Genomic DNA, 12,541 nt, shown 5'->3' with positions numbered 1-12,541 from the left:
TGTTGTCAGTGAAATCGTTGCCTTGTTTCTCGTGTATGGATACGCGACCAATTGAGTGAGTGGTGGGCATTTGTTTCGCCCGAATTTCCCTTAGTGGATAGGAAGTAGAATAATAATATGCACGAAAATGGGGGGAAAAAAATAGGGCGAAAAATTGCCGTACTGTAATCTGACTGATATTCCAATGTTTCTGTTTCAGTCATGTTAAGAGGTTAGCTGCCCTGTCAGTGTGACCTAAATATCCGGTGTGCGCCATCAAGGTTGGTTTCTTTCCTGATATGAAAATGTATTTATAAATAATAAGAGGGTGTTATGTGTATTTATATATACATATATGTACATGTTGTGATTAACTTAGTTCTGTGTGACAGAGTGTGGTGGGTATAATATATTTTGTTTTGGTCACAGTAATGTCTAGTGTAGACTGAAGTTTATATTCTCTAGTGTGACGTTATAGTTTTGTGTGTAATGTATACGGTGATGTGTATGAGGTTATATAGGGTTTTCAAGAATGTTAAGATCTCCAATCACCCACAGTGCATTCAAAAGTTTCCCCTTTTATGTGCATATGTTGTTTTCATGAAGAATTCTTGCTTATAAGAAGGTGATATGCTAAGTGAAACACATGTTGTCATTGGTGTTATGATGGCAGTCGTGTACAGTGACAGTGTAAAAGGTGAAAAGTGTTGTGTAGTGTATGTGTTATAGCATGAAGAATGATGGCAAGTGATTTGTAAGTTAGATGTGTATTTCGGTGTGATAGACCACGGATTGCATTCTTACCATGTAATGTTCCAGGCTTACATGTGCTAGCAGGTAGTATAGAGCATCAGGTTATTATTTTCTTTCCAACAGTTAAAATGCTTACAGGATCAGATTGTGGTAGTATAGAGCATCAGGTAATTATTTTCTTTCCATCAATTGAAGTGCTTACAGGATCACATTGTTTACAGGAAAGCAGGAGTTGTTACAGCTGACACTCTTGTAATTGTATTCTATAGATTTGTCTAGAACATATATAGTGATGTGTCCTTTTTTTGTTTTAATGCTTAGAAGAATGTTGAAGAATATTTTCTCAAGGTTCAGATTGTATTCGTTGATGTCCCTATCTAGTATTTGAGCACTAGTATTGTGGAGTGGATACCTTTGATTTAAAGTATATGAATATCCTTCAGATATGTCGAAAAACATAATAGAGTTAATAATGGGAACATTCAAAAAGGGAATATTTCGTAAGTGTCAATGAAGATAATTGTGATATAATGCAATTGAGAGCGTTCTGAATTGTCAATATTTCGAGAAAAAAATGCATTTATGATCTTTATAAATATGGTAATATATTGCAGGTTTTATAGATTACGTAGAGAGTTTAACAGAAAAAAAAGCCAGAGTTTATCTTGTGAGAAAATTCGGAAATAAAATGTCCCGTATAAATATATAATGAATTCATACGCTATCAGACATTCGATCGTGAGATATTGCCGACGGCCAAACAGTGCTCAACTGAGCATAACGATGCGCAATAGTGATTTGCACACACCTGTCATAATGTACACTGACAACCTAACATTATCGTAAATTACCGAACTTCGCCCCCTCCAAGTTATAGATGGTTGGTCAGTAGTCTACTGCGCAAACCTAACCTAACCTTACCTAACATCAGCAAATAGTACCCCTGAGTTTCATGCGGATTCGAAGTAGTTGATTGCGTACATCTAAGAGTGACGTCATATACGAAGCGGCTATTTAACCGTACGTAATATAGGATTGTCCTAAGATGGAATATAAAACGAAATATGCCGTTATGTATAAAATAGCGCGTACTGACTGTTTTTCCACCCTTAATATCAATCTATCCCCTTGTATTCCGAGTTTATATTGCTACAGGATAGCTCAGATTGTGTCAAAACGCCGCTCCAACCTCACGAGTTTGCGCATCCCCCACGGTGATACGAATGATAACAGATTATCACTTATGATGTCATTATGCTGCCCCCCAGTGACATAATGTTATTACGGAAAATCTTTATTATCAGTGAAATCGTTCCCTTCCTTCTCGTGGATGGATACGCAAGCAATTGAGTGACTGCTTGGCATATGTTTCGCCCGAAATACCCTTCCTCGATAGGAAGTAGAATAAAATAGTATACACGAAAATGGGTAAAGTATATATTGAGAAATTACCTTCCTGTATGGAACTGAAAATGGAATGTTTCTGTTTCAGTTATGTTGTGCTGTTGCTGCCTTGTCACTGCCTGTCATTTTGAACAAAATATCAGGTGTAGAAAGTCAAGGTACGTTACTTTTCTAGTATGAAGAGGTGTGTATAAATAATAAGACGGTGTTATGTGTATATATTTATATACATACGAGTATATGTACAAGTTCTGATAAATTATCTGCCTGAAAGTATATCTTAAAAGATTCAGTGAGATAGTGCCAATTTTTGGCTTCAATGTATGTTTTATCCTGGACCGAGTAATGGCGAGGGCAAGAAATTTTACAAACGTGTGTTTCCTCAGTTCCAAAACGAAATCGAAGTGTTTTCCCCCCGAGCTATGAAAATTAAGTATTTTCAAAGGTGGAATTCACCATAACGTACATTTATTTAATGAAAGTAAGTGCATAAAAGAATAGTGGGTGTGTAGTGAAAACAATGTGTCTTTGAGGTTTTTCTTGCACTATTATTAATAATTTCGTGAGAAGTATGTACAGTGATTTGCAGAAAATGTGTTTTAGTGGGTATATGGATAGAGAGTGAATTATATTTTGTGAGTGCATATTTGGTATGATAGAAAAAGGGTGTAGTTTTGGAATGTAGCCTCTGAATATTATACGTGTTAGTAGGTTTTTAGTGAGAATGATATAATTTTTTTGCAAAGTATAAATAATTGTAAGAAGAGGATGCAAAGTGAATTTCTAGTTCCCATTGAATAAGTTATATTTTTTAATTTATATGTTAGTTCTGGGTGACAGAGTGGTGGGTATAATGTATGTTGTTTCGGCACAATAATGTCGAGTGTAAATTGAAGTTTGAATTGTCTCATGTGACATATTTTTGTGTGTTTTATATACAGTGACGTGTAGTGAGGTTTTGAAGTGTTTTCAAGAATGTTAAGATTTCCATTCACGCACAATAGATTCAGAAGTTTCCCCTTTTATATACATAACTTGTTTGCATGAAGAATTCTTGCTTATAACTAGGTGGTATGCATAGCGAGACACATGTTGTCATTAGTGTTATGCTGGCAATCCTGTTCAATGACAGTGTAAGATGTGCACAGTGGTTTGTAGAGTATGTGTTATAGCATGAAGAATGATGGGGAGGGATTAGTAAGTTATATGTGTATTTCGGTGTGATAGACAAGGGATTGCATGTTTGCCATCTAATCTTCCAGCTTACATGTGCTAGCAGGTAGTATACAGCATCAGGGAATTATTTTCTTTCCGTCTATTAAACTGCTTAGAAAATCACATTGTTTATAGTAAAGCATGAGTTGTTACAGCTGACATTCTTGTAATTGTATTTTATAGTTTAGTCTAGAACATATAATGTGATGTGTTAGTTTGTTGTTTTAAAGAGTTAAATATTTTATCATTTGCATCACTATATATTTTCGTTGTTAGTATTTGTATTGCAAAATAAAGTTCTTTTTCCATCAAACATTGATTCTCATACTACTGATACTAGACAAAGACAAGATTTGTATGTACCTCAAACTAATTTAAATATTTATCAGAAAGGAGTTTATTATGTGAGTATAAAAATATTCAGTAAATATTCAGTAAGTTGCCCATAGAGATCAAGAACACATCTAATAATTTTCAAAAGTTTAATGTTGTATTAAGGCATTTCTTGAATACTCATAGGTTTTATACTGTGGATGAATATCTAGATAGATAAATTTTATTATTGTTGTATTCATTGTACTGTCTATTTATGTAATATCTATGTATGTATTCTATGCGCTATATTATTTGATGACATGTTCTATATCCATCTTTGGATCTCTTGAACTTACAGTAAATACAAATACAAATACAAGCTTTATGAGTAAAATTTTGTTTCTTGCAGTAATTCTGTAGTGTTTTCTCTAACTCTTACAGAAGTTACTATCTTATAGCTGAGAAGACCTTGAAGGAATATGAACAGCATGAAAATGTGACTGAAACTTGATGCTTTCATTCCCTTTCAGGTTTGGTGTTTATAAATAACTAACAACAGGAAAGCTTGTTGGAAGTCTTTGTACATGGGTGAGCAAATTTGAATACCACAGCTGCTATAGACTGGCTTGAAATAAAGTATGTTTTAGTGTTTCTGTGTTGTGACACTTGGCCAGAAGGACCAATTGCATGCAGTTAGAGCATGATGAACATATAATAAAATTCAAAGAAATAAATCTTCAATAATTATTTAATTGTATATATTTCAGGAAAGAAAGAAATTACAGCAGAACTAACAATGAGGAGGAAGGCATTTGCAAGATGGAAACTTCCCTCAGGCCTTGGTGGATGAGTTCTTGCATAGCCAGACACTCCCTGAACTTGACCTAAGTTGGAAACAACCAGACATTGTTAGCTTCATTGTGAGTGTAAACTGTTAGCTTAATGAGAACTGGCTGTCAGGTTACCCATCTCCTCTCCAGGTAACTTTTTAAAACATATCGTAAATAAAAAAATTAACTTCATACCCTTCAAGTGGTTCTGCATGAATGACTGGATGCTGAACCAACTGATGAACCACTGATGAAGGCAAACCCTACTTCCATTTTGTGAGATGTTTAAAGATGGGAACTTTCAGTGTTCCAAAGGGAGGCTTTACAATTTTGAATCATTGGATTTATTTGATGGTTGTGACATTCCTATGATAGGAAAACTTCTTTATTTTTTGCAGTCATTGGAAGTTATCCAACATTAAGAAAGAAATGGAAGTGAATGTGGATACATATTTTGTATTAATTTATTTGAATTGTGAGCTCCCATACCTTTTTTTATGCCCTAGGTGGGCACCCTGCTTTCTCACCCATGTCCCAACTGTGACTGATATGTACTATGTACATGTGAGGACCATTTTGCAATCCAGTACACAGATAAGGAGAGAATGAATAAAATAGTTACTTAGATGAGAACGGAAGAGGTTGCATATAGTGATCAGTGTGGGGTTGCAGTAGTGAAGTATTACCCAGCTTCTTAAAATACAACTGACATGTGACTTCCAGGAAAGGGTTAATGCATGAATCTTACAATCTTACAATCTTCAAAATCTGCAGAACTGTTGTCATATTGTAAAACACTATGTTTTTCTCAAACTAATGTAGTTGACAGAGTGTCATTAAAATGCCTGAATACTCTATAATTCAACTTGATTTTCATGTTATATTCATCTATAGGGAAGCCAAGCAGGAAGGTGGCAACAAAAATAACATCAGTGAAAACTTGTTCTTGCCAGTGCAAAGAGAGTGGAGGACACTATAAGAAGCAGAAACATATTTCTGCATTTGTGAAGTCTTCAAGTAATGATGATGATATTTCCAAAATCCAAAGTAGTTTGCAAAGATTGGATATCATTTCTGAAGTTGGAGAAGGAAACCTGAAGAATTTGTCTGATGAGAATACAAAACAAAGGCAGTTAGGTCCCCAAACCACAGAGAAACAATCAAGTTAAAATTTAATTACCTTTGTAGTAATTTGGCTCATAGTACTGAAAACGGTGCTGAACAAGTGAACCAAAATAAAATTAGAGAAATAAACTTGGACTGTGGTTTAAAACAGAAGAAAGGCACAGAAGCATTAACCTTTAAGAGACGGGCCATTTAAAGTGAGCCGTGCTAAGCTTTAGCTCGCTCACGATGATGTCATCATCTTTCCTGTGACGGATTCCATCCCCACTATGCAGTATCCTGACGTCAGTCACGTGGTCCCGTGTACCCTCTTGTAAAGGGGAGACTTGTGCAGTGCAGTCGTTTAGACCAAGTCGACTTGGAAGGTTGTTTACTAGCCAGCAGGTTGGTGGTGGAAAATATTGGTTTCGGCTGGGGCTGTTCTAAATTCCCTTTGGTGTTATCTGCTGGCCGGTAAGGACTGCCCGCCATCGCAAGCCGTTGCAGGAATGCTTGCGACGCGCGTATTGGTTTTGGTTTGGTTTTTAGTCTCAGAATTCAGACTTGCGTTTGTATGGCAGGAGGGCTTAACGTCTTGATATTTCTAGCGTCGACACAAGTGGTGCCGACGGGAAATAGTTAGTCTAAATGACCTTGTCTTTGTTTCTTGGTCAAATGTGTCTTTTTTGTTATTTATGTATTGTTATATTTTGTTATTAAATTGTATCTGGTTTTATCTAAGCCAACGACTGAGTGTAGCTTCCTCCTCCTAGCTTGGATACCCCATCTCCATCTAGGGGAGCGTGAGAACCAACAATAGAGCCAGTAACGATTGCGCTGTGCCCTTCCTCTTCGTAATAATAATAATAATATAATAGTACTCAGTGGAGAGGAAGACGAAGGGCGCGGTGCAGATGGTAGCAGAGCGTGGTTGTCGTTAAGAGAGAGATTCTCTCTTGTTTCGAAGTCCCTGTCCTGGTTAAGAGACGTAGTGTTTGAGTGTACGTACTTTTGGAACAAGGTGTTGCTGGCTCGGGCAGAGAGTACTGCTATTTGCACTAACGTTATTGTTGTTGTGTTCCATGCTTGTATGAGATGCCGTTAGCGTGGATTTACGACTTGTCCAAGCAGCAGGCGGAGGAGTTGGCCCGTCAACTGGGCCTGTCTACTGACGGAACGCTGGATGACTTGCGAAAACGAGTTAAGGAAAAATGGACCGCCATCGAGCCCTGCTTGCCTTCTCCAAGTACAGCTAAGTCGTCTGTAGTTACGAAGCCTGTTTTGCAAAGTACTGATTCTGTGGGTTATCAGGGGTACTGTTTAAGTAAGGTCAAACTTAAGTTGGCGACCGATTTAATTTCGGCTATTCCGGTACTGTCTGTTACAGACCCGGAAGAAATTTTAACGTTCTTGATCCGGGCAAAAGGAGTTTTTGACCTAAAATTGGTTTCAGATTCTGAGTTCATGGCGCTTCTGGTTAGCAGAACGTCGGGAAGGATTACGCAAATCCTGGGAGCACACGTAGGGACGACCCAATGCTGGGGACTGGTTCAAACGGAAATAATTTCCACGTTTCGTCCTTGTCGTGTGAAGGAACGGTTTTTAGCGTCGCATGTCCTTGAGAGGTTCCAATCTCCAGGTGAAGATCTGAATAGTTACATCATGTCAGTTGTAGCAGCGGTGGATATCCTAGGATTTTCTGGCTCGGAAGCTCAGTTAGTGCAGCGTATGCTGCAGAATTTACATCCCAAGGTAAAATCGTATTTATTATTTGCAACTCGGCCCGAGTCTATTAAAGATTTGTTTTCGCTCGCTACTACTGTAGCGGAAGCAGTGGCGGTCGAGAACCAGCGTAAGCGGACGACTGCCTCCGCTCAACAGGGGTGTGTCTCCCGGCCGGTTGCAAGTGGTATGGTAATAGGCCAGACACCTGCTGCCAAGGCCGATTCTAGACGCAGGTGCTGGGGATGTGGAGCTCCTGGGCATAATTTGCGTGACTGTCCATCTAGGCCTCACCAGAGGCGGGCTCCCGGAAGTTCGGGAAACGATCTCGGCGCGCGGGAGTAAGTGGTGGGTCCCGAGTGCCGAATCTAAGTCCACCTCGCAGAGTTTTCTTTCCTAGGGATTCGCGGCCCTCTCCCTTCGTGACCGTACGTATTGGGGACTTTTGTTTACCGGCGATGTTAGATTCCGGCTCCTCTCGATCCTTTATAAGATGCGACGTCTTAGATACTATTAAAGGATCGAACTTGCCTTATACCGTCGAGACAATGGAGGAACGATGTTTGATGGCGAACGGGGAATCGTGTGTTCTCTCACGGGTCTGCGTGTTGGGAAGTAAGATACATTCCTTTTCTTGGAAGTTTGGGTTTTTAGTCTTAGATGACTGCCCCGTTCCGTGTATTTTGGGTGTTGATTTCTTGACGTTCGCACAAGTGCGAATAGATTTTTCCGCCCGTAAATATTATTTTTTCTCCCAGCCTGACAGCGAGTTCGACTTTGAGTCCATGGATTTGGGCAAGGTGTAATTCGTAGGAATTCCCGTGTTCCTATGACGCAGTGGAGAAACTCCTGTGTGGATCGTACCTGGAGCATAAGGAGTTTTCTCTGTTCACGGCCAACCAAGCGTTGGCATGGTTGCTGCGCCACTCCAAGGAGTTGGGTAGAATTGGATGATGGGTTTTGCGTCTGGTGCCCTTTTAGTAGAGTGAGCCACATGTGTGGCAAGGCTAATGTCGTGGGCGATTGTCTTACGAGACAATATGAGGAACTGGCTGAAGGAGTTACGCAGTCCAAGCTGTCCTCGCTAGCTCTAGCCTTCAACGCAGCGTGGCACGAGTTGTCTGCAGCGACTCCAGCCTCGCTGTTTCTCGGTCGAGAATTGAACCATCCCTTGGGGCTAAAATGGAACTTGTCCCAACTGGACCTAGATAAGGGTGCTAGGAGTAGGGAGGAATTCTGGGAGACGGCCTTAAATAATTTGGGAAAGGCCCGCGCCAGGGTTGCTGCACGCTATGACGCAGGGAGGAGACGAGCAGAGTTTCGTGTGGGCGATTTGGTCCTAGTGAGAACGCATCCGTTAAGTTCGAAGTCCCAGCAGCGTTCCGCCAAGTTGGACTATAGGTGGTTTAGACCACTTAAGATTGTAAGATTCCTTTCTCTGGTAACAGTTCAGTTGGCAAATTTAGATACTAGAGTGATTACATTGTGTATTGGTTTGGTCTGTCATTCAGATGTTTCTAAATGATGTATTATTTGGTATCATTTGGCCCGAAGGATGTATTTACTTGCTATTAACTTGCTAAATGATGTATTTGGTTGTTCGTTAACTGTACAATTCTTCTTTTCAAGCAGGAGGGTATCCTAGTCCCCCCACCTACTTCCCCTATCCTAGGTGGGATGGAAATGGCGATCTTCGGAAGCACCCCCCCCCCCTCGCAGCGTCAACAACCTGCCCGCCAAGTCGTGTTGACTCGCATCAAGTGAAGTTCTCCCGGCTCCGGTGCTGTTGTCCGTCTGGGCCCTTTATCGGACAGTGGCAGGAGCTAGTGAGGAAGAAAACATCTCATCGATCAGCCATGAATGGCCGGAACGTTTGTGGATCGAACACGTGTCTACGCCGAGTGCATTGTAGGGAAATACTTTGGACTCCTTGTCAAAGGTGCCGAGCGTGTAGCTGGCAAAGTGAAGGGAGTGAGTAGGACCCCGAGGAGCCCTATATGAAGAAGGGACTTCTATTTCGGTACGCCGAGTGCACTGTAGGGATATACTCTGGACTCCTTGTCAAAGGTGCCAAGCGTGTAGCTGGCAAAGTGAAGGGAGTGAGTAGGACCCTGAGGAGCCCTATACGACGAAGGGACTTCTAATTCGGTATGTGTCTTCGGAGGATTTAGGGCGGAAACTGGACACACTGTGCAGGTGATATGTGTAGAGCATTGGAACTCTTGAGGAGCTCTGTGTAAGAGAGATTAGATGTGAGATGCTCTTCGAGAAGGGGGGGATAGTGAGCCGTGCTAAGCTTTAGCTCGCTCACGATGATGTCATCATCTTTCCTGTGACGGATTCCATCCCCACTATGCAGTATCCTGACGTCAGTCACGTGGTCCCGTGTACCCTCTTGTGAAGGGGAGACTTGTGCAGTGCAGTCGTTTAGACCAAGTCGACTTGGAAGGTTGTTTACTAGCCAGCAGGTTGGTGGTGGAAAATATTGGTTTCGGCTGGGGCTGTTCTAAATTCCCTTTGGTGTTATCTGCTGGCCGGTAAGGACTGCCCGCCATCGCAAGCCGTTGCAGGAATGCTTGCGACGCGCGTATTGGTTTTGGTTTGGTTTTTAGTCTCAGAATTCAGACTTGCGTTTGTATGGCAGGAGGGCTTAACGTCTTGATATTTCTAGCATCGACACAAGTGGTGCCGACGGGAAATAGTTAGTCTAAATGAGCTTGTCTTTGTTTCTTGGTCAAATGTGTCTTTTTTGTTATTTATGTATTGTTATATTTTGTTATTAAATTGTATCTGGTTTTATCTAAGCCAACGACTGAGTGTAGCTTCCTCCTCCTAGCTTGGATACCCCATCTCCATCTAGGGGAGCGTGAGAACCAACAATAGAGCCAGTAACGATTGCGCTGTGCCCTTCCTCTTCATAATAATAATAATATAATAGTACTCAGTGGAGAGGAAGACGAAGGGCGCGGTGCAAAATTCCCAAAATGGCAGCTGGCCAGAGTTAATTTAAATGTCCGGGCTATACTTTAAAGGTCCCCAACAAAGAGGTACACATTCGTGTGACAGACTTCTGGATTCTGAAGTTTGTGTACAGATGCTGACAGTAAAAGATGTTGAATTTTCTAATGAGAACCTGCCATTTAGGGAATCGGAAAGGAACAGAATTTTGGAGGGTTATGAGAGTTTGAACACAGATGATGAAATAATGGATATGTCAAGCATTATATAAAATATAGTTTGTGGATCCAGTAATTAAAGTATGCTATAAAATTGCAGAGTGTGTAGATTTCTGTTCAAAGTATTGGGTACAGACAATTAATGATATTCTGGTATTTTCAATGTAAATAAAATATTCTGTATATATTGTCGCGTATCGGGCGTATATCGCGACAAATAACTTCTCGATGTATTTGATGTAGCGAATTTTATTTCACATTCGCACTTACAATCACCCAACTTACAGATTTACGATTACTGCTATCCGCAATATCACAATTAGTACACTGAAAAATGCCACAATACAACTGACTAGTTGCTGGCTAACTCGGCGGTAGCTCCAGGACTCGCTGACTGTCTCAGTACAACTCACTGTGAATAGCCTTCGCTGCGCCTCATGTAGCCTCGATCGGACCATACGGAAAACGGCCGCGTAATAGGCACCCTTTTTGCCTGGCGCTGTGTTGCTATGTAACGCTAGCGGAGGTAACCGCTGTTACTATCGTAACGTCGCCGCTGTTGACTCGCGTTGCCTAGCGACCGCGATATCCCTCGGTGACGTCACCGCGGAGGGGAGTGGCGGGGCGGGAACTCGCCTATTACCGTAAGAACGCGAGCGTTACGTTACCGCCACGTACCGCTGGGGAGGTAGGGGTCAACATGTCACAATATTTATGTAATCCACATATATGCTTCATCTGTACTCATGAGCTGAATTAAAATATTAAGGGATATAAAGTCTGTTGATTGTCTCCGGGTAGTTTGGATTATGTGGTTTCTGGATCATTCATACTGGATAAACACACTTAATATTTACTTTGAAATTTCATACCATAAGGTATGAATTGCAGATGTTTTACTGTTAGATATATACCAGTGTTTTGGAGGAACCTGCTATCTCTATCTTTTATGCTGAAGATACTCTTAAATGTTGGTGCCTATCTACCATACTGCACCATGTCATATCACAGACCACAATCTTACTATTTGTTCCTTCTCTTATTTCATTGTATATTTCTCCACCTCTATTGCCACCTATTTTCAGGTCATATGAAGTGACTTCAATGCCTTTTAGGCAGTAAACTATTCCATTTTATCACTATACTGTATTAGTGATAAGCTGTTGCACAAGATATGATCTTTGACCATTCTGCTTCTGCCTGCCTGGCTGTGGTTGAGATAGGAATCAGATCCACATTTTTTATGGATTCACCGAGTTGCATGATTTCCATTATGCTCCATCTGGAATGACAGTGAATATGATTACCACTACAAGGGATTTAAAGCCTGATTTGTGGGGTGAACTGTGGCTAAAGCTTGGAATTCCTCACATACACAAAGTTTCTCCTTGCAGAGGCAAGGGAAGGGAAGGGAAGGGAAGATATGGAAACATTCTTGCTGGATTCAGCTGATCTTGAACCTGAGATCTTTTGTATGGAAATTCAGTGCCTTAACCCGATCCCATCAGGTTATATACATCATGGTGTAGTGTTCCACAGAATGTGAATGGGGTCTTGTAATTCTGCTTGAAATTGCTGGAAAATGGGAGATAATTATTCTAATAACAGAGAAAAGCATTTTTCAAATCAGTGATTATTGAACAAAATGTTTTTAAAAATTAATATTGGCCTTCAAATGGCACACCTGTAGATGGCTGGTAAGAATACTGTCAGTATTCTTGGAAGGATATTATTAAGAAGTTACAACATATTTAATGTAATGATTTGTATTGTATTTGTGAAGTTTCCATCAGGACAGTTGCTTCAACTAGAATGTTTTTTTATACGTATGTACATGCTTCCTTTCAATCTGAACAAAAGCTGTTCTTATGAATAGTTCAAAATTAAACTGTTTGCACATCCTTCTTAGGTGATGTAGTGAAAATCAGAAAGGCTAATATTATTAAAGTTAATTCTTATTCTGAAAATTAGTAACTCTTTCATATGCTGATGTGAATGAGAAAATTAATTTAAAAAGTGTTGCAGTCTACAGCCAAACTAAGT

General features: G+C 40.3%; 2 protein-coding genes across 7 annotated transcripts in view; both read left to right on the top strand.

The window, feature by feature from the left end:
* Positions 1–241: 241 nt before the first annotated feature.
* LOC111874328 (alpha-aminoadipic semialdehyde synthase, mitochondrial) overlaps positions 242–12,541 on the top strand; it is an 87,431-nt gene continuing 75,131 nt past the window's right edge. For all 6 annotated transcript variants that reach the window (XR_004514089.1, XR_004514088.1, XR_004514086.1 and 3 more), the window contains exons 1-4: positions 242–260; positions 2,225–2,294; positions 4,197–4,254; positions 4,434–4,586. The gene's annotated coding sequence lies outside the window, so the exon portion shown is untranslated. The remainder of the gene's footprint in view (positions 261–2,224; positions 2,295–4,196; positions 4,255–4,433; positions 4,587–12,541) is intronic.
* Positions 4,594–8,939, top strand: LOC111874330. Its single transcript, XM_023869736.2, has 2 exons — positions 4,594–4,646; positions 5,391–8,939. Exon 2 carries the CDS (start codon positions 6,696–6,698, stop codon positions 7,665–7,667), a length of 972 nt encoding a protein of 323 aa, XP_023725504.1. The 5' UTR covers positions 4,594–4,646; positions 5,391–6,695; the 3' UTR covers positions 7,668–8,939.

This window comes from Cryptotermes secundus, unplaced genomic scaffold (assembly GCF_002891405.2).
Source record: "Cryptotermes secundus unplaced genomic scaffold, Csec_1.0 scaffold2511, whole genome shotgun sequence".
In the NCBI taxonomy this organism is placed as follows: Eukaryota; Metazoa; Arthropoda; class Insecta; order Blattodea; family Kalotermitidae; genus Cryptotermes; species Cryptotermes secundus.
This window is presented reverse-complemented; position numbering and strand designations above follow the sequence as displayed.